This window comes from Protopterus annectens, chromosome 5.part0, assembly GCF_019279795.1.
Source record: "Protopterus annectens isolate FY-2018-M chromosome 5.part0, PAN1.0, whole genome shotgun sequence".
Classification (NCBI taxonomy): domain Eukaryota; kingdom Metazoa; phylum Chordata; order Ceratodontiformes; family Protopteridae; genus Protopterus; species Protopterus annectens.
The window spans coordinates 657083070-657110754 of record NC_056735.1 but is presented as its reverse complement, the minus strand read 5'-3'; the positions used below and the strand labels follow the sequence as shown (position 1 = coordinate 657110754).

The 27685-nt window shown below is 42.7% G+C and overlaps 1 protein-coding gene across 2 annotated transcripts in view; it reads right to left on the bottom strand.

The window, feature by feature from the left end:
- TRAPPC10 (trafficking protein particle complex subunit 10) overlaps positions 1-27685 on the bottom strand; it is a 2525275-nt gene that overhangs the window by 979324 nt on the left and 1518266 nt on the right. For both annotated transcript variants that reach the window (XM_044072500.1, XM_044072501.1), the window contains exon 11: positions 23849-23940. In XM_044072500.1, coding sequence (XP_043928435.1) covers positions 23849-23940 — 92 coding nt within the window. The remainder of the gene's footprint in view (positions 1-23848; positions 23941-27685) is intronic.

Genomic DNA, 27685 nt, shown 5'->3' with positions numbered 1-27685 from the left:
GCAGCGCTCAATGCATCTACAATTCTGTCTAAGCCACCTATTCATACTTCTTCCCGACACTCGCACCAAGCTTATTTAAGGACACTCTCACCTTTACTCCAAATAAAGACTGATTAACTCCATTGCAACACAAAATAAAACAAAATTAAATGGAAAAGTACTCTACAAAAAACAAGCATCAGTAATTCCCCAATATATTAAAATCCTTCTGGGAGGAGACATTCACCCTAACCGTGGCCCCCACCTATCACAATGAACATCAAGATAATTCTCTTCCACACACTACTCTAACCCTACAACAGTCAGCCCCAACCCCAGTAATCTAACTTTTGCTGCCATAAATGTTAGAAACATAAAAATTAAACTGCTGAGCTACATGCCTGGATTACCCAAAGTAAGCCTGATATTCATACTGTAACTGAAACTTGGTGTAAACCCAGCATAAATTACCCTGAAATTACATCTCACAGCTAAATATCCTCCATAATGACTATGTAAACAGGAAAGGTGGTATTGCTTTAATATTATTGCTTTAATATTTCCAAACAACTAACAGATTTCCCTGCACAACAAGCCAATATCAAAATTCAATTTAGCAGAGCTTCTTACTACTTTCCTGAAATTAAACAATTATAAACAAATATGTAATGCGTATTACTGCTATTTACATTCCTCTGACAGATATCCATAACAATTCCACAACAAATACTACTAGGTGACGTGAATGTTAATTGGTTGGACAAACTCCCCTACATCTAGCGTGAACTATTTGGTTTCACACAACTAATTAATAGACCCACACATTATAGCAACACATCAAATTCCCTATTAGACTGATCTTAGTATCAGACCCTAGCAAATACACCACCTCAGGTACAATGTCTGACTGTCTCAGTGATCATCTCCTAAACTTTATAACCAGACATCTCACACATCCACTTAAATGGCATGTTTATAAAACAACATGCAGCCAAGTTTAACCTAGAGATGTTCATTACTAACCCATCATCTATTATTTGGAACTTCCAAAAATCCTCTCCACAGATGTTGCTATAATGAGCTCAATACAACCTTCCTGAATATTCTAAATAGCCTTGCAGCTTCTAGAAGGAAGAAACTAAAAATAAATGATGCAATTTGTCTATCCAAAAGGAGTAGAATGTAAATGCTGGATAGAGAAAAAGCATGGAAAACAAAATGGCAAAAATATAAACCACCACAGTATCTTGAACACCTCAGAATGCTTTGCAATCATACTAAAAGCAAATTAATGAAGACAAAAAAAAAAACTATACAATATCTTTCAGAATAACAGTAAACACAACCCTAAAAAATTCTGGACAGCCTTTAAAGGAATCTTGTATCCCAACCATAAAGTTATCTCTAACCCTCTCCCAATACCTCATCACTCAAAAATGCAATACAGTTCAACTCATTTCACAGATAGTATAGCCTCTAACCAAGGAATCCCCAACATCTCATCCTAACCTTGCCCAGCAGCCACACATTACCATGTTTGCTATAACCTTCAAATCTGTGCCTACATTCTATATAAAACTACTCAAACTCAAACCATGCTGTATTTTAGCAGATGACCTTCCAAGCAAGTACCTTAAAGAAGCAGCCGCCAGCATTGCATACCCTATATTAATCCTTATAAATAAGGTCGGTCCAGGAATCCCACATTGCCTCCTCTGGAAAAAGTTGCACATTATTCTTCTACACAAAGGAGGAAATACAACAGACATTACTAACTTTAGACCTATAGCAATCTTATCCCCACTCTCCAAAATACTTGATAAATGTATTCTAAAACAATTGCTAAACTATCTCCTGCAGGAAGAACTCATATCTCCCACACAACATGGCTTCTGTTCTTACCATACAACTAACACTGCACTTCTGATCCATACGGATAAGCTCAATAAAACTACAGATATTGGCAAACTAGTCTCTTCCTTATTTCTAGACTTGTCTAAAGCTTCTGACACAGTTTTTCACAGCAAGCTTCTACTTCAAATGTCCTCATTAGGTCTCTCTCAGCCCACCCTTTTATGGTTCAAAAGCTACTTATCCAATAGGTATCAGCTATTAAAATGGCATCCCACCCTCTCTCCAAACCTGTCAGTCACCACCGGTGTACTACAAGGCTCTATCCTCGGTTCTTTCCTCTAACAGTTTCACCAACACTCTCCACACATTTGCACAATAGGCCTCCTAAATACGGTACACAGATAACTCCACACTCATTTGCCTATCTGAAAACATGGCACACCTCCAAGAAATTACTCTGGAAGCTTTAACAGCAACTGAAATATGGCCTTGTAATTCATAACTCAATTCTCAACCCTAAAAAGAAAACTACTACAGTTTTTCCCCCAATCCCAAAGTCCTCTCTCTTAATAATACAATCACTTAAGCCACTTCTCATAGCAAATTATTAGGGATGACAGTAGATGATTACTGGCCTGCAAATATGAAATTGTATAAAAAATCATCAAAAACTGGGGATGCTTTATAGAGTCAAAAACTTTCTCACTGATGCAAGTAAAGCTACACTTGCCACTACTCATCTCCTCCCCCCACTTCATTAAGTATTTCTATTCCTTACTAACCTTCAGGCATCAAAAAGTGAACAATGCTATAATAAAGTTGCTAAATTTGCAGCAAATACCCCTTTAGAACCCACCACTGTATAGCACTAAAAAGTCTAAATTGGTTAGAATTACCCCATCAACTAACATATACACAGCTTCTTACCACCTGTGAAATTATTCGGAATCCAAAAAACAATCTACACAACTATGCTCCCAGTCAGTCATTGCAATCTAATGACCAAAAATTCACGTCTGTCCACAAACTGTATTCATACCATGTTGCTAAGGCCATGGAACTCTATCTCTATCCATCAGCTCAACACCCTCCCTCCAGTCCTTCAAAACCACTCTGAAAGATTTCTTAGCCAAAAGCTGGCTCTGTTCTTGTCACTACCAAGATAAACTACATCCCTAAATGATAACAAATACCTATTCACACCTTAACATTTCCTCACTCTCTCTTCTTCACTCACTTCCTTACTTCTGTCAGTGTTCAATCAATTTATATTCCCCTGACTTTCTCGCTAAATATACCATAAGCCTGCTTTTTTTCTCACTTCACATTGCAATTCCTGTTTGTATTATACTAACTTACCTTTAATTTCTGTACAAACTGGCCAAAATTTCAGTAACTATTAAATCATTGTCAAACAGACCACAGTGGTCCAGCGGTTAGCGTTGTTGCCTCACAGCAAGAGGTTCTCTGGTTCGATTCTCTGCTGGAGCACCTTCTGTGTGGAGTCTGCATGTCCTTCCGTGTGGTCAAGTGATGCTTAAAGACATGCAGGTAGGTGCGTGCGTGAATGGATGTGCCTTCTTTGAAGGTTGGGTGTCGGTCTGGCACCTCAGCACTGTAAAAATCCACTGCCAATCATTAGCGGAGCAGAGTTCCGCTGTGGTGACCCCTAACCGGGAAAAGTCGAAAGACATTAAATCATTGTCAAATAACTTCCACCTATTCTAAAAAAATGAAGTTATGTACCTACCATAATGTTCCATGCTTGTTGTCCTTCATCTCACCTTCCTTCTTGCTGGTTAGGTTCGGAGCTGATCCTCGGCTCTGACTCGGGCGATTTACTAAAGCCCAAGAGCTTTTATTGGCTCGAGGCTACCCCTTATCCCAACATGCCTAACGGCAGCTACCCAGATCTTGTTTCTAATAGCCCACACTAGACATATATAGTAAAAAAAATATTGTTTTCTAAGCTCTTATACATCAAGATAGGAAGGATAGAGGAAAAGACAATGTATACTTAACTAACCTGGTATGTCAGTAGGAAACTCAGCCAGTGTAACCACGAAAGAACTCCTCTCGAACCTCCAGGAAGGGGGAAGGAGGGGGGCGCAAGAAGGAAGGTGAGATGAAGGACAACAAACATGGAACGTTATGGTAGGTACATAACTTCTTTATGTTATGTTGTCCCATCTCGCCTTCATTCTTGCTGGTTGGGACCGTTTCCCCAGCACCTGGTTCTTGGGTGGCTCAGTGGAACAAACTCTTCAAGACCGTGGAACCAAAGGATGCCCCATTCCGGGAGACCACATCCACTTTGTAATGAGAGATAAAGGTATGAGGATTTGCCCATGTTGCTGCAGTACAGATTGAATCTAAAGGCAATTTGGCTTGAAAGGCAATACACGTGGCTAAGGCCCTAGTTGAATGTCTTCTGGCCCTTCCTGGAAGAGTCTTTTTACGCAAACCATATGAATAAGTGATTGTGTCTGACAGCCACTTTGATAAAGTCACTTTAGAAACTGGATAATCTTGCTTATTGTCAGCAAAGGATATGAACAATTGGTCTGACTTTCTGAGGTCTTTGGTCCTGTATAAATAAAGATGTAATTGTCTATGAATGTCCAATTGGTGTAATCTATACTCTGCCTTGTTGCCGTAATTGGGAAAGAACACAAGAAGCTCAATGGACTGATTTAAGTTATACTCTGAACAAACCTTTGGCGAGAAAGAAGGTTTGGTCCTTAGAGAGACTCTGCCTTTGTGAAAAATGAGATACTGCAGGCAAATAGACAAAGCATGTAATTCAGAAACCCATCTAGCTGCGGTTATAGCAACCAAGAAGAGGGTTTTCCAAGACAGAAACTTCAGGGGGCAAGATGCTGCTGGTTCAAAGGGAGGCAGAATCATCAAAGTTAAAACCCAGTTTAGGTCCGGGGGTGGGGGGTGCTCTCGAACCGGGGGCCGTAAAAGTGTTGTACCTTGTAAGAATGCACTGCATAACTTATGGGACATAATGTTGGAACCCAAGTCTCCTACATGAAAATTGGAGATGGCAGTCAGTTGGACCCTAACAGTAGCTGCAGCTGCCCCTTTTTTGAAGGTTTCAGCCAGAAAGTCAAGAATCTTATGAACAGGAGCCATAAAAGGATCAATGCTATTACTCTTGGCCAAATAAGAGAACCTCTTCCATTTGCTAGTGTAAATCCTCCTGGTATTGGGCTTGTGAGAGGATACTAGAATGTGTTGTACAGCAGGGGAAATGTCTGGGAGCCTGGCTAAGACTGGAAGTGGAGTAACCAAGCAGTCAGCTTGAGAGTTTACAGAGATGGGTGAAGCCCGCCTGACTGATGCGTCAGAAGGTCCGAAACTGGGTCCAGTATCCAAGGCTCTAGTTGAAGATGATGGTGAAGAAACGGAAACCATATCTGACGAGGCCAGTAAGGAGAAATGAGGATGAGTTTGTAACTCAACGATTTTGCTTTCTGAAGTACCTTTGGAATGAGAGGGAAAGGCAGAAAAGCATATAGTAGACCTGGAGGCCAATCGTGGACAAGTGCATCCCAGGGTAACTGTCCCAGAGAGGGAACTAGGGTGAAGTAGCTGCTGCATTTCTTGTTTAGGAGAGTGGCAAAAAGATCGCAGCATGGCTGGCCCCATTTCTGGAAAATCAAGTCCGCAACTTCTTGTTTCAGCGACCACTCGTGAGGCATGAGAGGATAGCCCTGCTGAGACTGTCCTCTATCATGTTGGATTTTACCAGGAATGTGTCTCGCAATCAGAGAACGTTGGGAAGACATCGCCCATTGCCATACTCAAAGCGCCTCCTGACACAAGGGGTAAGATCTGGTTCTGTCCTGCCTGTTGATGTACCATACCACTGACATATTGTCTGTCTGGACTGCAATGGTCCTGATGGTAGACAGTCTTGAAGTGCTTGCAATGCCAGAAGCACTGTTCTCATCTCTAGAACATCGATGTGCAAATGGTACTCGTGAGGTTGCCACATTCCTTGGGACAGTCCGTCCCAGAAAATGCCCCCCCACCCTATCTGGGAAGTGTCTGTGGTCACTGTGGCTACCGGATGGGGGTCTAGAAACGGTCTGCCCAGAGTCACCTTGGGGGAGACAACCCACCATAGAAGGTCCTTTTTACAAGATTCCTTGATCAAGATCATGTGTGACATTGGAAAATCCTGGAAAGACCACTGAGGGAAAAGAAGCCACTGTAGAACCCGCATGTGGAAGCATGCTAAAGGAACTAGCATAATAGCTGCAGCCATTGAGCCCAGTACTTGTAAAACTTGTCTTGCCTGAACTCTCATCTTCTTTATGAGAAAAGAAACTTGCTGACGAATGGTTGACGCCCTGCCTTGAGGCAGTTTTGCTATCACACGTCTTGTGTCTAAGTCTGCCCATATAAAGGTAATAGACTGACAAGGCAACAAGGCAGATTTTTCATAGTTTACGGTGATACCTTGCTGGGAACAAGTTTGGATTGTATAGTCCCGTGCTCTGATCAGTTGATGCTCAGTGGTAGCAGTGAGGAGCCAGTCGTCTAGATATGGAAACACCTGGAATCCTAGATGCCTCAGGTGAGCCGTGACCACTGCCATACACTTGGTGAACACCCTGGGAGCTGTGGTGAGACCAAAGTGCAGGGCCCTGAACTGATGATGACTGGCTCCCAGCTGGAAGCGTAGGAATCTCCTGGATTGTCTGTCCATTTTTATATGGCAGTACGTGTCCTGGAGATCTATGGAGCACATCCAGTTGTCCTGACCCAAGAAGGGAAGAAGAGACTGCAGTGTAACCATCCGGAACTTTGGCTTTTTTACAGATTGGTTTAGCTTGCTGAGATCCAAGATTGGTCTCCAGTCCCCTGTCTTCTTTGGAAGTAAAAAGAACCTTGAGTAAGTTCTTGATCCAATTTGGTCTGTGGGGATTTCCTGGATGGCTCTTTTTTCTAGCAATCTTTGAACCTCTAGGATTGCATGATCCCGAAGACTGAGTGGAACATCTCGGACAGAACGTTTGTCTTTTGAGGGGAACTGAGAAAAGGGAATTTTGTAACCCCTGGATATTATTGACAGTACCCATGTTTCTCTCGTGATAGATTGCCAGGCTGCTGGGTACAGTGATAGTCTGCCCCCGACTGCCTCCAGAGTGGACAGCCGGGCCTCCCTTCAGGAGTGCTGGAAGGGCCTAGCAGAGAAAATATTTCTTGTCGCCCTGCTGTTGCGGACCCCCTCTGCCACTAGGGTGGCATCTTCCATTGTTGTTTCCCCCTCTGCCCCTGGGGGAAAAATCTCGTGTGTCACGCAAAGATCCCTGGGATTTTCACTCTTCTGACCTTTAGGATGGAGTGGAAAAATGGACTCCCACAGCAGAGAGAGTCTTGCCATCCTGTTCACACCTGGTGAGAGTCTCTTTTACCTGAGGCCCGAACAAGGACGAACCATCAAAGGGGGTGGTGGTAAATGAAGACTTAAAAGGTTCCACAAATTGACAAAGGCGCATCCAGGAGTGTCTGCGTAAAGCTACTCCGGTACCTGCTGCCCTGCTCGCTCCATCTGCTGCATAAGAAATGAGCCTCATGGAGGAATAAACCACGGTTGCAAGCTGGGAAGCTGCCCTGTTAGCAACTTCCTCAGCTGTAGGATCTTGCAGGGTATCCTAGCTCCTTCAGAAGATCCCTCTGAAGTAGTGTGAAGTGTGGCAAGTAATTCAGTGACCTGAGAGTAAAGGTCGCTGAAGAAAACATACGCTTCCCAAACCTGTCCATCGTATGATGGGACTCTCTGATCAGCGGATGGAAAAATGAAGTTTCCACAAGTTCCTTCTTGGTGGCTGCTGCCACCACCATGGTATCAACAGGGACCCCTTTGGATAGGGAAGACGCATCTTCTGGAGCTGTAATAAATTTGTTCAGTCTCCTCTGAACTGGTTCCATGGTCTCTGGAGCGCTCCATGCCTTTCGACTCACTATGGATAAAAGTGGGTCGAAAGGCAGACAGACACAACAGGTGGAGGGTCGGGAACCAAATGCATCCAGGTAGACAGACTCGTCCTCAGAAGGCACTAGGGACTTCCAGCCATCCCTCTGTCTAAAGATTTCCAAGATGTCTGAAAATGAGACATCCTCAGAGGGGGACTGTGGGGACCCTTCTGACTCATCCAAGTCTGTATCTGAAGTGATAGACTCAGGGGAGTCAAGATGCTTCCTCTTACACTTCTTCTTCCTAGGGACCTCCTCTGAGTGTTTGGGGGAGGTTTCAGAAAAAGTGGGGTGTCCTGGGGCACTGGTGCCCTACGCTTGGTCAGGAGGAGGGACAAAGGCTGGTACAGGCACCGAGGGAGAAGGAGCCAGTGGAGCAGAGGTTGGAACAGTCTCAGGAGACAGCACGCTCCTCATCACCTCAAATGTACCCCGCTCCTGAGATGGAGTCGCCAGCTCCAAAGAGCCTGGACATCTCCTTCAAACCAGGAACGACAGCTCCAATGCCGATGTACGAGCCGAGCTCACCTTCGCCAAAGCTCTGAGAGGGAGACCGGTGTCAGACACGGGTCTGACGCCACTTCCCCCTCAGAGCCGGCGAAAGAGCTTTGGCGCCCAGATCCCTCGATGGACTGAGACATCGAGGAGATCAGAGCGGTTATCAGAACTGATAAGGGAGAAGAAACCGGAGCCGACAGTTCCACCACCACGGCCTCCATGCACTCTGGCTCTGAGCTCAAGAGAGTCGGAGGAATCAATGGAGAAGCTGGGAGGGCAGAAGGAGCCAATTCCTTATGGGCTGGGCTCGAAAGTAATTTCGCAAGTGCCTGTGACTTGAGGAGCTTGTTGACCACTCTCTCCACGTCGTGATCCAAAAGCATGGAGGACAGAGAGGAGTGTGAAGAGGACCGGTGACTGCCCTCTCAAGGATGCAGCAGAGGAGACTGTGAAGTGGAGTGTAACAGCTCCAAAGAAGGAGACCTTGATCTCTTATGGGACTGGACTGGCTCAGAGGACACAGATGGAGCCGCCAGAGACTTAGCTTTCTCAGAGCAATGCTGGGAGCTGAGAGAGCCAAAGACTTATCAGTGATTTTTGTCTGTTCCAAACGCGGAACCGATGGCTTGGTGTGTTTCTTGAGACACTTTGGCTGGCTGAGGACTCTGAGATGAGGAATCTTGAGGGTTCTTCAGGAGGCCACGTAAAATAAGCTTATTTTTCCTCTCCTGCAGGACTCTGGAAGTGAAAGCATGGCAGATGGAGCAAGAGTCCTGCAGGTGAACAGCCCCTAAACAATAAATGCAACTTGTGTGCCCGTCCGTAAGGGACATTATTTGCCAATACGAGTCGCATTTTTGAAACTCAGAGGGTTTCGACTCTTTAGACATAGCAAAGTACAGTTTTGTACCTACCATAAATGTAGATGTTCGAAGATCCACATTGCTGCAGTCCTTACATATGGGTAGTCCGCTGTCCTCAGTCGGCCCGAATACCAAAGTATTAGGCTGACGTCGGTCATGGGCGCTCAGATCTGACATCAGAGCGTCAGAGTATAAAAGCGCATGACCGACGTCATATCCTCAGTCTTTTCTTGCCCCAGATGTCAGAAGGCCCTAAAAAGAAAGGCCACAGCCCAAAAACAGGATACCTCCCAAAAACATGCCCAACAACAACCATCACCCAAACCATATAACCATGCCAAACTACAGAGGGGAAGGAGGGAGGGTAAAGTGGACTGCAGCAATGTGGATCTTCGAACATCTACATTTATGGTAGGTACAAAACTGTACTATGTTCTTCATCTCACATTGCTGCAGTCCTTACATATGGGTAGAATCCCAAAGCAGAGGTAAAGGGAGGATGGCAAAATCATAAAGCATTAGGGGCTGCTAAAATGCCCTGTAATATTGCAGTGGCAAATCCAGCCCTACATTTAGAATAAAGAGGAAGGTGGTAATGCTTGGAAAAAGTATGCACTGAACTCCAAGTGGCTGCTTCCAAAATATCTTTTGTAGCTACCCCTTAGAAAGGCAGTAGAAGTGGCAGTAGCTCTAGTGGAATGAGGTCTGATTCCAGCCGGAATCTCCTTATCATGATGGGAATAACAGAAAGAAATACAAAACCCAATCCATTTAGAAATAGTTTGTTTTGAAACAGGTTTTCCCTGAGAACCCAAAGCAAAAGAAACAAACAACTGCTGAGACTGCCTGAACCCCTTGGTTCTGCTCAAATAATAACGCAACTGCCTGTGAATATCCAAAGTATGCAAAATCTTCTCCCTTTATTTTGGGGTTTGCATAAAAAGTAGGCAAATGAATAGTTTGGTTCAAGGCCACACTAGAAACCACTTTAGGCATAAAGGAAGGATTAGTACGCAAAGACACCCTATCCTTATGAAAAATCAGGAAAGGTTCCACTGCCATAAGGGCCTGTAATTCAGAAACCCTTCTTGCAGAGGTAATGGCCAACAAAAAAGCAGTCTTCCATGACAAATACTTTAACTCGGCAGTAGCTGCAGGCTCAAAAGGTTGTAGAGTAAGCTTTTCCAACACAAAATTGAGATCCCAAGCAGGAGTAGGAGCTCTACGGGGGTCTTATGTTCTTTGCCCCTCTAAGAAATTGCTTAAACAAAGGATGGGAAAATAAAGGAGGGTCACAGTCATAGTGAGCAGAAATGGCTGCAGCATGAACCTTTATCGAGGAGAAAGACAAACCCTTGTCCAATAACTCAGTAAGATATTGAAGAGAAACACTTAAATCAGGCTTGGAAACATCAAAGTCCTTCGCTTTGCTCCAAAGAAAAAATCTCCTCCATTTATCAGCGTAAACTTTCCTTGTACTAGGCCTTCTGGCCTCCAAAATAACATTCAAAACTTGTTGTGGAAGCTGAGACCCTCCAGGGTCTAAAACAGAATATGCCAGGCTGTGAGATGCAGAGACTGAATCTTGACATTGAGGAAGTGATTGCCCTCCTGAGACAAAAGATGCGGAATCAAAGGCAGAGGCCATGGAGGCTCCTGCACCAAACTCCTCAGTAGTGGGTACCAGTGCTGTCGAGGCCAATCCGCGCTATCAGAATCATGGATGGCTTGTCTATTCTGGCCTTCAGGAGTACCTTGGGAATGAGAGGCAGAGGTGGAAAGGCATAGACATGAAGATTGCTCCAACTGAATGATAGAGCATCCACCTTCCAAGCTGTGGGATGAAACATTTTTGTGCAAAACTTTGGCAACTGGTAATTTAGTGGAGAAGCGAACAGATCTATGTCTGGAGTCCCCATAACACTGTCAACTTTTGAAACACATGAGGATCCAGTTTCCATTCGTGAGGATCCACAATTTGTCTGCTCAACACATCCGCTAAGGAGTTCTGTGCTCCTGGTAGAAACCTTGCCTGAAGATTGAGGTGTAAACTGAGAGCAGTCTCCCACAAAATCATCGCTTGCCTGCAAAGAGGGTAAGAATGGGTTCCCCTTGCTTGTTGATGTACCACATGACAGTAGTGTTGTCTGTTTGAATCAACACCTGTCCTGGGTGAAGTAAATCCTTGAAAGCCATCAATGCAAATTGGACTGCTAACATCTCCTTCAAGTTGATATGCAAATGTTGAAGTCTGACAGGCCACGTGTCTTGCACCCATTTTCCATTGAGGTGTGCTCCCCAAGCCTTGTCCGAGGCATCTGTCATTAGAATCTGACTCGCCTCTGGTCGGGTCACAGAGAGTCCCTTGTTTAGGTGACATTCCTGAGCCCACCACAAAAATTCTTTCTGAATGCAAGGTATTACCTGAATGACAGTGTCTAGATCTTGGCAGTGTTGTGTCCATACATTTTTGAGATACCATTGAAGCTTCCTCATATGCAGTTTGGCATTGGGAAGCACCAGAATACAAGATGCCATGAACCTCAAGGCTTGAAGGACTGTCCTTGCAGTCAGCCTGGACTGTAGAGACATTTGATGGAAATAAAGAGAAAGGCTTCTTTGTTTGTCCGGGGTCAAAAGGCCATCTGGGAAGCTGTATTCAGTCTCACACCCAGAAAGCACATGTCCTGAGAGGGTACTAGACTGGACTTTGTTTCGTTCACAGAATACCCTAGGCATCTTAACACTACCATCACATACTGTAGATGATGCAGAAGTTCGTCTTTGTGTTGTGCAATAATCAGGCAATCGTCCAAATAAGGATAAATCTGTATTCCTCTTAACCTGAAAAAGCTATCACTGGAGCCAGAACCTTTGTGAACACTCTGGGCACAGTAGATAAGCCAAAGGGCAATGCAGAGAACTGATAATGTAAATTTCCAGCCCAAAAACGCAGGTACCTCCTGCAACTGGGCCTGATAGGAACATGAAGATAAGCCTCTTTGAGGTCCAGAGTTACCATCCAGTGATCTTTTCCCAACAGAGGTAAAAGCTGTTGTAACGTCAGCATTTTGAATTTTGGAATGTCCAGATAAGTGTTGAGGATAGATAAATCCAAAATTGGTCTCCACGTGTTCCCTTTCTTTGGTACTAGAAACAGGCGAGAATAAAATCCTAGTCCCACTTCTGACAGAGGAACTGGCTGTATAGCTCCTATTTGAAGAAGTAAAGAAATCTGCTTGTGAGCCTCTATCCTTTGCCGAGGAGGAACGTCTGGCATGACTTTGAAAGGAGGCAATGTATGGAAATAGAACTTGTAGCCTCGGTTTATAATGTCCAACACCCATTTGTCCTGGGTGACTAAAAGCCAGTTTTGCTTGAAGAGTGCTAACTTTCCTCCCAAAGGAGCTGCCAGGGAAGAAGAATCTGGCAGCTGAAAATGCAGGTCATTGGGCCTGTTTACGAAAGGACTGGCCCCTGCCCTCACCTGCAGATTGTGCAGGTGAACTCCAAGTTCTAGGCCTGAATGTACTGTGAGCTCTGCCCCTGCCACGCCTAGATCTACCCCTAGACTGAGGATCAGAAGAAGGGTAGGTCCACCCCTTAGTAGGCCAATTTCTACTAAACTTTGGAGGTTGCACCTGCAAAAAATCTTTAACAGTCTGCATGGATTTAGCCTTGTCTTCCATTTTCTTCAAAACCGACTCCACAGGGGGACCAAACAAAACTTCAGACTGTAAAGGGCATCCAGAATTCTAGTTTTAACATGCTCGGACAAATTCTGATCCTTAAGCCAGGCGTGCCTACGAAGAACTGAACCAGTGGCAGCCACCCTAGAAGAGGCCTGTACAGCATCAAAACCACACTGCAAAGAATGCTTACCCACCTGTTCAGAGACATGTACTAAATCCTGCAATTCTTTACACTCTATGCCCTCTGCCAAAGCATCCACTTTAGATTTTAGCTGAGAAAGGAGGAAATTCTGATATTTCAACATATGAAACTGGCAATTTAAAGCCCTCATTGCTAAAGTAGAAGAGGTATACACCTTCTTACCCCATCTATCCAAAGCTCTAGCTTCCTTATCTAGAGGAACCGGATTCTTTACAACAGAAGCTCTAACACCCTTAGGCCCCTGACTAATAGTTTCTGGGTCCGCCCTAGGACTCTTATACAGATATTTATGAGCCTCAGGCACCCTGTAATACCTGTCCGGTTTAACTGGCGAGGAGGCAAAGAATCTGGATTAAGGGAAGCCTCCGAGAAAACATCTTGAACAACATCCAAAACAGGAGGTATAGCCAAGGGTCTATGCTGTGGTAAAACAAGAATTCCCTAAGCCTCTTCCGTGAATCAGAGAAATCCTGTCCTTCCCACTTAAAATGCTCCCTCATGGAATGCAGAGTTTCTGAAAATGAAAAATCCTCTGGAGGAGAAGCAGAAGGAGTGGAATCCTCTGCATCAGAATCCGAATAAGGGGGAAAATCTTGAATATCTTCAGCAGAAGAGTCTGAGTCATCTGAGGCCTGATCCAAACTTTCCAACTCTGGTTCCACCCTAGGCCTCTTATCAGGAGGGGGCATAGAACCTCTAATTAAAGTAATCAAATCTTCTGCCATTTTAAGCATGTGCTTTTTAGGCACAGACCCTGAAGTACCTGGAGGGACACCAGAGGAAGGCAAAACAGACCTGCCCTTAGAAGAAGCCTTAGAAATAGTAGCAGAAGGCCTAACCACCTTAGGCATAGAAGGGAGAACAGTAACCTGAGAGGCCCCTTCAGCTTGACCTGACTCCTGTGAGGCCACATCCTGCAAAATCAAAGTTTCCCCCTGAGACTCAACAGAAACTTCAGCCGGATCCACCTGCTCCACTGTAGTTTCTGCAGGACCGGCATCCGAAACGGACTTATCAACCTGTCTAGGTTTCAAGGATTTGTCTTTGCGCTTCTTCGTGGAAGCGGGCGTCGGAGGATCCGACGGCATATTATAATTACACCGCTTACCAAAGACTAACCTAGCACAATCTAACCTTCTTTTTATAGTGCGCTTATTAAACCTAGCACAAAACCGACACCCGACTACGTCGTGGTCCGGTCCCAAACAAGGAATGCAAAGAGAGTGATAATCCCTATGCGGTATCTGTTTCCCACAAGAAATACAATTATTCACTTTTTCTGACATCCGGAAATAACTGAGGCAAGAAAAAACAAAAATATTCCCCAATGGGGTACTTAGCCCAACTTGGTTTCGGTCTGAAACTCAGAATACGAAAATTTCAGAACGCCGAACGGCACTTGCAACGCTGCTTCTGCATCGGACCATGCGGCAAAAAAGACTGAGGATATGACGTCGGTCATGCGCTTTTATACTCTGATGCTCTGATGTCAGATCTGAGCGCCCATGACCGACGTCAGCCTAATACTTTGGTATTCGAGCCGACCGAGGACAGCGGACTACCCATATGTAAGGACTGCAGCAATGTGAGATGAAGAACATCTCTAGTCATGAAAAATTTCACAGAGAAAAACAGAAAAGTACAGTTGTGTACCTACCATAAATGTAGATGTTCGAGTGTATTCACTGTTGCAGTCATTACAATTGGGTTTATCCTGCTGGCAGGCTACCAGCAGTTGGCCTTAATTCCCAAGTCCTGGTCCGGCGTCGGTTGCTGTCGCCTCTTCCCTGACGTCAGTGCGCTAGGGGTATAAAAGATGCAGCTGACGCCATTTTCTTTAGTTTTACTTGCTCCACATGTCAGGTGCCCTCTAAAGGGTAGGCTAAATTATGCCAATAAGTATGCATGCACTAAAGAAAAAATTTTCCTTCATCTACAAGCAAATACACCACATAGGTTGTATAGAATAGAGAAGTACAGATTAAGTCCCAGCAATGGAAAGGGGGAGGATAACCTGGACTGCAACAGTGAATACACTTGAGCATCTATATTTATGGTAGGTACACAACTGTACTATGTTCATCGTGTTTCACTGTTGTTGTCATTAAAATTGGGTTGAATCCCAAAGCTGAGGTTGGGAGGCTGGGGCTAATCAGGATTAGGAGAGGCTATGAGGCCCTGCAGAACTGCAGTGGCAAAGCCTGCCCTGGATTTAGAGTAGAGAGGTAAGTGATAGTGCTTTGTAAAAGTGTGCACTGAACTCCAAGTTGCAGCCTCTAAGATGTCTTTGGTTGGTACTCCTCTGAGGAAGGCTGCTGAAGTGGCTGCTGCTCTGGTTGAATGGGGCCTAATGCCCTTAGGCACTGATTTGCCATGCTGTGAATAGCAGAAACAAATGCAGTGGCCTATCCACTTTGAAATAGTCTGCTTTGAGATAGCCTTTCCTTGTGATCCTGCAGCATATGCCACTAGAAGTTGGTCAGTCTTTCTGAAAGCTTTGGTTCTGTGCAAGTAGAAGCGTAGCTGCCTGTGAATGTCCAAAGAATGCAGAAGTATCTCACCCTTATTCTGTGGGTTTGGATAAAAGGTAGGCAAATTAACTGTTTGATTAAGGACCACACTGGACACTACCTTAGGCATAAATGTCGGGTTTGTCCTCAGAGAAACCCTGCCAGTATTTATTTATTTATTTATTTACATTTTGTTGACCGGGCTAGTCTAACTGGATACATGTCCATTTTCAGTAGAGGCCTGGGAAGAAAAGCTCCAAGAAGGGCATTAATTATACAATTATAGAAAACAAAGCAATATCAAGCTATAAGCATATACAGGTAAAACATTATTAAGATAATTGCAAATGAATGTTAAGCAAACATAAAAGTAATTAATTTTTTTTTTTTTTTTGTAAATCATAGTACAGCGAGAGAGGCCATGGAAAGAGTGGCAATATGGTACCCTGAAGGTACCATAAAAGGGGTTAGCAGGAATGTTAAAGGTGGGGAGATCAGTCGGGGTTGGAGCAGGGGCAGAGCCAGTGAGTTTTAAAATGCTGTTTGAGGTGTTTTTTAAAAAGATATGTGGAAGAGATAGTAGAAAGCTCACTTGGCAGGTGGTTCCAGGCCTTTCCAACTGTATTAGTAAAAAGAGTCTCCAGCTTTGTTTTTAGATTTAATAGTGGAAACTAGGAAGTTTATCAGCTGAGCGAAGAGTGGTAAGGTTTTTGTAAGGGGTAGTAAGATTAGTGAGGATTGGGATATTATTAGGGTGGAAGAGTATCTTTTGGGTTATAGTAAGTTGATAATAGAGTAGTTGGTGTTGCAGTTCTAGCCATCCCAGTTGTTTGAGGTTGAGACAGTGGTGTGTTCTAAAAGGGTTGCCAGTAGCAAATCTGGCTATGTTGTTGTAGCTATTGGCAAGTTTGTTAAGGTTGCTTTTGGAAAGGTTAGTGTAAATAGCAGAAGCATACAGTAGGGTAGAGATCAGATGAGTTTGGGCTATTGTGGTTCTGGCTATAGTTGTAAGGAAGGGTTTGATTCTATACAGTGAACCTAGTTTTTTGTTAACAGATTTTACAGTATAGTTGATGTGGTCATCATAACTAAGGTTGTTATCAATAGTTATGCCCATGAGACGGGTTGTGGTATCAGGGTTTATGGTGGTTCCATTGTTTGAGGTTATAGTGAAGTGAAATTGTGGTGATTTTCGAGTGGGAGTAGAGAGTAATAATTTTGTTTTTTTTGCATTTAGGAAGAGGCAGTGTTGCATGAACCAATTTTCAATGGTGTTAAATACAGACTGGGTAAGGGTGTGGAGTGTGGTTGGGGAATTGGCGGAGCAGATTAAAGTAGAGTCATCAACATACTGAATGCAGGTGGCTTGAGGAATTGTAGTGTTTAGGTTGTTGATAAACAGTGAATTGAAAAGAGAAGAGGGCCTAGTATGGAACCTTAAGGTACTCCTAGGTTTACGGGGAGGGGAGTTGACAGTATATTGTCCCAGAGGACTGCTTGATGACGGTTTTCTAGGTAGGATTTAAACCAGAGTAGTGTCTGTGTGTCTAGTGAGTGGGCTTTTAGTACCTCTAAAAGCAGATTATGGTTGACCATATTGAATGGTCTGAAACCATGTTGGCAGTTGGCAAGTAAATTGTTGTGGAGAAGATGGTTAAGAAGTTGAAGGTGGATACATTTTTCCATTATTTTTGCTATAGGAGAGAGTAACGTGATCGGTCTAAAGTTGTAAATGTCAGTTGATGTGCCACCTTTGTGTAAAGGAATGATGTGAGATACCTTCCATATAAAGGGGATTTTACTTTCTGAAATGGTTCTACTGATAAGGATAGAGATAGGGTAGGCAATGACTTTAGCTGCAATTTGCAGGTATTCTGCTGGTATACAGTCAGCAGAGGGGGTACATGGTTTGAGTTTTAGAAGGAGGTTACAAATGAGGGATGTAGGAACAGGTTGTATGTGAAAAGGAGGAGTTGAGTTTGTTGTAGCATTAGGTGGGAGGGAGCTGGTGGGAGATAGAGAGTTTGCTAGAGTTTGTATGGCTTCGATAAAATAGGTGTTAAAGGAATCAGCTATTAGTTTAGGGTTATTTTGGGCAATTCCTGACGGTGTGGAAAATGGTAAAAGGTTCCACAGCCATGAGTGCCTGTAACTCTGAGACTCGTCTTGCAGAGGTTATTGCTAGGAGCAGAGCTGTTTTCCAGGATAAGAATTTTATATCAGCTGTAGAGGCTGGCTCAAAAGGAGGCAGTGTGAGTTTTTTCCAAGACATAATTGAGGTTCCATGCAGGTATTGGTGCTCTCCTTGGAGGTCTTATGTTTTTGGCCCCTCTGAGGTACTGCCTTAGTAATGGATGAGAAAAAATAGGTGGTTCTGTATTGTAATGAGCTGAAATGGCAGAGGCATGAATCTTTACTGATGAAAAGGATAGGCCTCTGTCCAGCATCTCAGCTAAATACTGCAAAATCTGAGGGATATTTGGAACAATCGTGTCAATTTCTTGTGCCTGGTTCCAAGCATAGAATCTCTTCCATTTGTCTGCATAGGATTTTCTGGTGCGAGGCCTCCTGGCCTCCAAAATAACATCCATCACCGCTTTAGAGAGAGGTATGTTTTGTATGGCTACATTATCCGCCATGCTGCCAGATTTAAGGTCCTGACTTGGCTGTGCAGGATCTGATTGTTTTGTTGGGTCAATAAGTGAGGAATTTGAGGTAATGTCCAGGCTGGGCATTGAGACAAGTTCTTTAGGATTGGGTACCAGTGCTGGCGGGGCCAGTCTGGGGCAATCAATATCATTTTTGGCTTCTCTTTTCTGACCTTTAGGAGTACCTTGGGGAAGAGAGGCAGTGGAGGAAAGGCATATAATGTTAGGTTTTTCCAGCTGAAAGATAGAGCATCCACTTTCCATGCTTGTTTGTGATAAGTACTTGTGCAGAATCTCTGTAGTTGGCAGTTGAGAGGGGAGGCAAATAGGTCTATGTCTGGGCACCCCCAGTTCCTTGTTATCATGCTGAAGACTTGTGGATCCAATTTCCACTCGTGGGGATCCATTAGGTTTCTGCTTAGTTCGTCTGCCAGAGTATTTATCTTTCCTGGCAGGAATTGTGCTTGTAGATGTACTTGGTAAGTCAATGATGTATCCCACAAAGTCATGGCTAGTCTGCAGAGGGGGTAGGAATGTGTGCCTCCCTGTTTGTTTATGTACCACATGACTGTAGTATTGTCCGTCTTTATCAATAGCTGTCCTGGATGAAGTAGGTCCTTGAAGGCTGTCAGGGCATTTTGAACAGCTAGCATCTCTTTTTTGACTGATATGTAGATGCATTTGGCTTGTGGTCCATGTGCCCTGAATACATCTTCCTGCCATATGGGCCCCCCAGGCATAATCTGATGCATCTGTTGTTAATGTCTGCCTGGCTGTGGGTAAAGTGAATGGCTGTCCCTTGTTTTGATGACAGGCCTTTGCCCACCATCGAAACTCTTGTTGCAGGCAGGGAATGAGGGTAATTATTGTTTCCAGGCTGTGGCAATGTTGAGTCCAAACACTTTTTAGATACCATTGTAGTTTCCTCATGTGCAGTTTTGAATATGGAATTAGCAGAATGCAGGATGCCATGAATCCCAAAGCCTGAAGAATTTTTCTTGCAGATAACTGGGTCTTTGTTGCCAACATTTTGAAATAAGTAGTCAGTTGTCTTTGTTTGTCTGGCGTGAGATAAGCCATCTGGGCAGTTGTATTTAAGCTTGCACCCAGGAATATTATCTCTTGAGAGGGTACTAGTTTTGATTTATTTTCGTTTACTGTGCACCCTAGGCATGTTAGCAATCTTTTTACAAATGCCAGATGCTGTAGTAGAAGGTCCTTGCTCTCTGCTTGAATAAGACAGTCATCCAAGTAAGGATAAATTTGTATTTCTCTTTGTCTGCAAAAAGCAATTACTGGTGCCAGGCGTTTTGTGAAGACCCTGGGCGCAGTAGATAAGCCAAAGGGCAGTGCAGAGAATTGGTAGTGCATTGAGCCAGCTATAAATCTGAGGTATCTTCTGCATGATTGTCTGATTGGGACATGCAGGTATGCCTCTTTTAGGTCTAAAGTCACAAGCCAAGCCTACTTGCCCAGCATGGGCAGAAGCTGCTGCAGAGTCAACATTTTGAATTTCAGAATATCCAGAAATTAGTTTAGAATAGACAGGTCCAGTATTGGTCTCCAGGCTTTGTCCTTTCTGGGCACCAAGAACAGTCTTGAGTAAAATCCTAGTCCCTGCTCTTGTTGTGGTACTCTCTGAATGGCCCACATGTCCATGAGGGATGAAACTTGTTTTTGTGCCTCTGCCCATTGGTTGTGTGGCAGGTCTGGCATACTGTTTGCCCTTGGCAAGGTGTGAAAGTGGAACCTGTAGCCTTGTGACACTATATTCAAGACCCATTTGTCCTGGGTGATCATGTGCCAATTTTGTGAAAAAAGTGCTAGTTTTCCCCCTAAAGGAGCTGCCAGAAGATAAGTGCTTGATGCTGGCAGGGGGAAGTCATTGAGACTGTTTTCTGTATGGCTGTGATTTATCTTCTCTGCATTTGGAGGTAGAAACACCCCATTGTTTAGACCTGTACCTTGGGGCTGGGATCTGCCTCTGGGGCATCTGTATCTGCCTCTTTGTGACCTATCTGACACTGGAAAGGACCAATTCTTTGTAGTCCAGTTCCTGCTAAATCTGGGAGGCTGTACCTGTAAGAAATCCTTGACTATTTGCATAGATTTAGCTTTGTCCTCCATTTTCTTCAACATCTCTTCTGCTTTAACACCAAACAAGGCAACATGCTGTAATGGTGCATCTAATAATTTTGCTTTAACATGATCAGGCAGATTCTGTTCCTTTAACCAAACATGCCTCCTAATGACAGAAACCGTAACAGCGGCCCTGCAGGTGGCCTCCAGAGAATCAAAACTACATTGCAAAGTATGCTTTCCCACTTGTTCAGCTGCATGCAATAAATCCTGCATTTCTTTGTTTTCTGCAAATTCAGAATTTGTCAACATTTTCTGTTTAAGCAGTGACATAAGGTATTGCTGATATTTAAGCATACGAAACTGACAATTTAAGGCCCTTACGGCCAAAGTAGCAAAAGTGTAAATCTTTTTCCCCCATCTGTCCAGGGCCCTTGAATCCCTATCAGAGGGGATAGGATTTTTTGCAGTGGAAGCCTTGACCCCCATGGGACCCTGAGAGGTAGTTTCTGGGTCAGCAGCGGGGTTTTTATAAAGAAATTTGTGTGAATCAAGCATCCTGTAGTATCTATCTGGCTTAACAGGAGCAGGTGGTAAAGAGTCAGGTGACAGACCGGACTCTGAAAATACATCACCTACAATGTCTAAAACAGGAGGAATAGCAAGGGGCCTGTGCTGAGGTAATAAAAGGAAATCTCTGAGCCTTTTCTTAGATTCTGAGTAATCTTGGCTTTCCCAGTGGAAGTGCTCCCTCATAGTATGTAGGGTCTCCCCAAAAGAATAATCCTCAGGAGGAGAGGCTGAAGAGATAGATTCTTCAGCATCAGAATCCTCATAGGGAGGAAGGGAGTATTCCTGTTCAGAAGAGGAATCAGGGGAAATGGAAACCTGATCTGAATATGCATATTCTGTCTCTTGCCTAGGCCTCTTATCAGGAGGGGGATCGGAACCCCTAATCAAAGTAATTAGGTCTTCGGATATTTTAAGCATCTGTTTTTTAGGCATGGAAGCCTGTCCAGGGGAATGTTGTACTTGTTTCTTTGTCTTTAGAGGTGCTTTAGTCTTTGCCTTTGAAGCTGAAGTCGTTTTCACATATAACTGTGTAGGTCTGAAAAAACCCTCAGAAGCCGATGCCTGCTCAGTGGCTCCGGACCCATCTGAGGGTTTCCAGCGGCCTAGTCAGCTCCACGTGGGAGTCGGAAGCGGCCTGTGGCTCTGAGGTAGCGGGCATCAGAGGCTGCGAAAGTACCTCACTGAGAACCGGCGAACTGGCGACTGGCCTAGCCAAAGCCTCGTCGTCTGTTTTGGACCTTGCATGCCTGTCCTTTTCTTTGCGCTTTTTATAAACTCCTGTAGTCAGCTGTTCCGACGGCATTATATAATTAAATCTTCTGCCAAAGTAATGAAACGCAAAATCGAACAGACGCTTAATAGTGCGTTGATTAAATCTAGCACAAAACCAATGAAAAAGCAGAAACCAAGTAAACAAACGAAATAAAATGAGAAAGGATGTCTAAACAGCCACTCGCAAAGTTCTTCTTTAACATTTAAAAAGTTTATTACATCTCCACACGTTTTCGTCACTCTATTAGAGTAACGTCTTCAGAAACAAATGAACCACAAAGTTGCAGTTTGTTTAAAAACGGCCGCGCTAGGTTATATGTGACTGCGCCGGCCAATCAGTAATCTCTAAATGATAAAAGCTCTAAATAATAAAAGCAATAGTCTCTAAATAATGAAAACAAGTTCAGTACTAAGACGCAACCTTAACAAATTAATTAAATTATTAAGTGTACATTCAGAAAATTAACTATATAAAATCAACTGTATAAAAACAAGTAAACTCATTCTACAAGATAAAATATGTCATGAAATGAGCTCTGAAGACGTTACTCTAATAGAGTGACGAAAACGTGTGGAGTTATAATAAACTTTTTAAACGTTAAAGAAGAACTTTGTGAGTGGCTGTTTGGACATCCTTTATCGTTTTAAGTCTAGCACAAAACTGACAACTAGCAACGTCGTGGTCAGGGCCTAGGCAAGGAGTACAGTAAGAATGAAAATCCTTATGAGGTATTTGCTTCCCACAAGAAATACAATTATTAACTTTTTCTGACATCGGTCTGGAGCAAGAAAAAAGTTTCCCCAACAGGGTACTTAGCTTTAATGAAGACTTCGGATCTGAAATTCGAATTTGAAAATCTCAGGAGTCGGCCGACCAGCACTTGCGAACTGCTTTTGCTTTGGGCACCGCGCGGCAAGAAAGACTGGGGAAAATGCCGTAGGCTGCATCTTTTATACCCCTGGCACACTGACGTCAGGGAAGAGGCGACAGCAACAGATGCCAGACCAGGACTTTGGAATTCAGGCAGACTGTGGGTAGCCTGCCAGCAGGATAACCCAATTGTAATGACTGCAACAGTGAAATACGATGAACATCCATCACTAACAGCACACAAGTGACTGCAAACAGGCTGACAACAAAAGGAAGAACCTTATATAAATATATATTTATTATTTTTTGTTTTTTTAAGGGGAAGAAGAAAGAAGGGGGAGAGCCTCTAACTTAAACGGCGACTCCACTGATGGGAGAGCCTCTAACTTAAATGGCAATCCCAGAAAAAGGGTCAGGAAAGGGAAGAAGTTGCTAACTTAAATGGGCTCTAAGGGGAAAGCAAGGCCTGAAGAGAAAAAAAAAAAGGACGGCCAAAAAGCACCACAACAAGCAGAGAAAGGGTCATTAGACTAATAGGGGATGATACACACTCTAATGAGTCAATATAACCACTAAATATTAGAAAAAGTAGCGATAAATAGAAAAAAGCAAAAGTACTTAGCCTGAGCCAGCAGTAGCAATCTCGACGCTGCAAGTGGCAAATGAGACCTGGGTAGCTGCCGCTAGGCATGTTGGGATAAGGGTTAGCCTCGAGCCAGTAAAATCTCTCAAGCTTTAGTAAATTGGCTGAGTCAGAGCAGAGGGTTGGCTCCAAACCCAACCAGCAAGAGCGAAGGCGAGATGGGACAACATAACATCAATGTTTTCATATTATGCCTGTTTGGTATAAATATTTAAACTGTATTTTTTTGTATTATTTTTAAAGACTGTAAAATTATTGTTCTTAAAATGTTTTGTAATACTTTGGAGCTTTTCTCCCCAGGCCTCTGCTGAAAATGGGCTACTACCCAGTCAGACTTTCCTGGTAATCAAATGTTAATAAATAAATATTGTCATTATGTGATAATCAATGGAGAGGCAGTTATCAACCAAAGCACTAAGGTCTATAAAATCATTTTCATTTTGGACTGAGGTATTGCCCATGTCATATACTGGTGGGAGGGATGGTTTACCAAATGCTATTGTACTACATTGTTTTAAGTTAAGCTCATTTAAGAACACCAGGTGTTCACAAGTTTAAGTTCTTGTTGCAGGGCTTGGGTGTAAACTACCTAAATTACTACTGCCATTATAAAACACTAAAAACATATACACCAGGCACTTTAAGAATATGAATCAAGAAAAATTGCATACATGTAAAATTCAGCCAAATCCTTTCCAACGAGTTTAGCAGAACGAGTTCTTCCAATATTCTTGTACATTTCCATGATGGCATTTGCAAGATCCTTCAATTATACAAAAAAAGTTATCACAGTATTATAACAGTAGAGATGACGTATATTAACATAAACAATTTTTCTATCACATGGATCAGCCTTTCTATGACAATACTGTCAAAGCGATGATGAAGCCACAATGACTACAGAGCACCTGTTGCCCTCACAAGACACACTCAGACGTACCTAGTACCACTGAAAACCAATCAGCAGCTTCAGGATATCATTCGTAACTTTTGTAATCAATTGATTTAGTTAAGGTTTTAAATTATTTTTACATTGCGCAGCCATGATGATGATGCTAATAATATATTAATATACTTTGTTAAAATCATACTGACCTGAATGGAGTAAAAGCCTGACATGGTCCTTAAAATGCATCATTAAAGATCAGCATGCTCTTCCACTGGGGGTCACATCAGTAAACCAGTGCTGAGACTCAAGAATTGGACATAAAAGTTAACAAGAAGAGCCTGAAGCTGCTGTTCAGTTTTAAAAGTTTTTTAAAAGTTAAGAAAGTTACTGGTGTATATCGAATAATGGAAACTACTACCCCATGTGAGTGACAACTGTCCTCATAAAACTTTACAAACGGCTTTCAAGTACAAAAGAAACAAAATAAGAAATTATCCAGTAAACTCAATACAGAAATCAACTATAGAAAATATTTTATTATTATTTAACTTGGCTTTCTAAATTCCACCAGCTATTTTCAAGATACACTAGTAGTAACAGGATACTTGCAGAGAGTACTCATTGTAAACAGTACAGCTAGGAATTCTGGACAAGGACAGCATCTTGTATACCAACCACAAGACTGTAGCCCCACAAGCAAAATAATAATCATGCATTCGGGGGGGGTGGGGCAAATAATGCTATCTTAATATAAAAAATGCACAGTAAATATGTCATGGCTCTTTTGAAATTCTAGCACACACCCTTGCATAAAATAATTAAAAGAGGTACATTCCAAAAGCCTAGCTATGTCCTTTAAAATAAACCTAAATTTTTAAAGGTGTGTCAATCAGTAGATGCAAAAACAAACAAACAAAAACATTCCTGTTGGAGACAGTCCTACATCACTGGCAGGTTAGTGAAGTATCACATAACCTTCAACATAACAAATGCAATTATTCCCAGTCATTACACACTGAAAAAGTACTCCTTGGGAGGATATACAAGCAGGGTTATGTATACAGGCAAAACTTAAAGGAATTTAAATTACATTCTACTAAATATACCAAGTCAGTTATGCTACTCCCCCCTCAGATATGTTTGCCAACAAGTAGAAATCAAAGCTCTTAGTACTTCTGCATTAACAGGTAAAGGTGAAACAAATGTGAAAGAAAGTGTGACATTTACAGAGTAAGGCTAAAACAACCCAGTAAGGATTATAAAATGGAACTACAAGGTAAAAAAAGATTATATAAGATCAGGTCCTGCAAGACAGCATATTCAAAGCTGTGTGCTATGAAGGACAGTCAGTCTTGAAAAATCCAGTAAATTTATAGACTTGGGGATAAGTGACAGAGATATAATTTTCCTGCTGTAATATATGTTCAACATAAAATGCAGGTGCCGTATTTTCATAGATGGAGAACTAATGGTCCTTTCAGCCTACAGGAAACATAATGCATTGTGTCAACCATGGTTAAAAGATTTGTTTCGGCACTGGCTTATTCTAACAGAAGTGCGCAAAACAGATATGTACAACAGAACACTCCAAGATGGGTCAACAAATGGGTTTTATTCTCTTCACCCCTTCCATTACTCACAGTTTGGCACTCTTTCCCAGTCATATGCTACCGGCCCAAGTCTGCCTAGTCCAAAACCCAGCCATTTCATTGCAAACATACTTCTAAACAATAACAATTCTGACATCTACAAATACTAACAAGAAACATACACATGCTATTGCCTGACTTAAGGAGATGCCCAAAAGCTATAACCAGATGGAGGAACTGTCCAAACATAGAAGAATGGAGGGAGCACGTATGGAATCCATCAAGAAGAGCACCATTACTGATGAACTGATAAAATAACGTATCCATTACATCTAATATCGAACATCAAGGATCCTCTTTGATGGGTTTGAAATTGGGCTGAATCTGAAGCAGTTAAGCCACTGGGCTAGAGACAGCTAGAGGACAGTCCAAGAATCAAGCTACTGAGTATCTCTTCACCAGAAACGCAAGTACTTGATTTATTCCAATATTCATTCAGAACAGTTTCAAAGCATTTTGTTGCAAGTGCATTATTTGTGGACTGCAAGGTTTAGTTTTCCTTCTCAAGCTTGTTACATTCTGTTTAAAATTTTCTTCAACTTCCCACCCTTTGCCTGTTGTGATTTTAAAACCCAGTGTCTCTGTTTTCCAACCATTATGACAATCTGACTGTCAAAGTCTCTCCCATCCCCTCTTTCATTACCATTGTCAGTTGTAGATGCTTTTCAAGTACTTTTCCTCTCCCATCGTAGTCCACAGATTCATAATATTGTGTACCCCCACCCGTCCAACCAGTATTGCTTTAAGTTAATTTTCCTTATTATAAAGAGTCAGTGGAAAGTTTTCCTAGTCTCATTTCATCTGTTTAATACTGCTTTGAACTAGCAGATCAAACTGGAAGGTTCCGCCCATTAGACTGCTAAAGTACAAGTTACTGTTCTTATTTTTCTACCCACACAGTTCACTATCTAGAAGGTTTATTCTTTTTTGATATTTTTTGAAATCTTCATCCTAGTGCTCTAGTACATAAATACTTCTTACAAATTCATTTCATTCATTAGCACTCATTTAGTACTCCCTTTTTAGCACATATGCATTATTGTGAACAGAGTCAGAACTGCTTTGTTTTTAACTACAGAGACAGTAGAGGAAGAACTAATCTATTTCTATGCCCCTGATTACTTGTGGATTGTGCTATTTTGCTATTGGCCAGTGGACTTGTTTGAATTCTCTGTACTTCTCTGCTATCATATGTTACTTGGGTTAAATGGTGCTGCTCCTCACTCAGCCATTTAACTGTGCACTGTACAGACACAGGTACTTAGAAAACAACTTCCTCTATATAACCTACTCCAGAAATTCTTGAAGTAACTGGTTACAGTTTAAGTGTTCTATTTTTGTTTTGCATGCATTGCAATAGCAATATTAGTGTAGAGATAACTGTTGTGAGCGTTTTCTTGGATGGAATTATTTATTTCCTAGCTGAAACTGTAATGACAGAGGTTCTATTTGCATTCTGACACTTAGTTTTCTGTCAAACTCCACGATATGACATGAAGCTCCACAAAAACATGACAAAGGTCAGAGAGCATTCTACAGAGAATTAGAAAGAGACTGGGCATCACACAATGAAAAATAACTATAAATCATGAAATGATTATGGTGAAACCACAGAGGCATTGCAACAATAAAACAACCATGAAGGTAATAACAGCACTGGATTACTTTAATACGTAGTAGCTGTGTGGAGTGGTTCATTCCTCTTTGCATGTAGACTTGTATCGTTCATTTTATACAAACAGCATTCAAGTTAAGCAACTCCTCAAGTCTTAGGCACTATTCCCCTCCAGCTCACAGCAGAAATCAACTGGAACCACGGACCTGCACCTTCCAACTGTCTCCGGAGCCAGCTTGGTTGAAATGGGCATCCTGAGACAATGCAGCAATTGCCTCATGTTCACTGACAGCCACCTACTACTTCAACAATTTACCACAGTGACTGAGAAATATAGTTATGTAATGTTATTGGA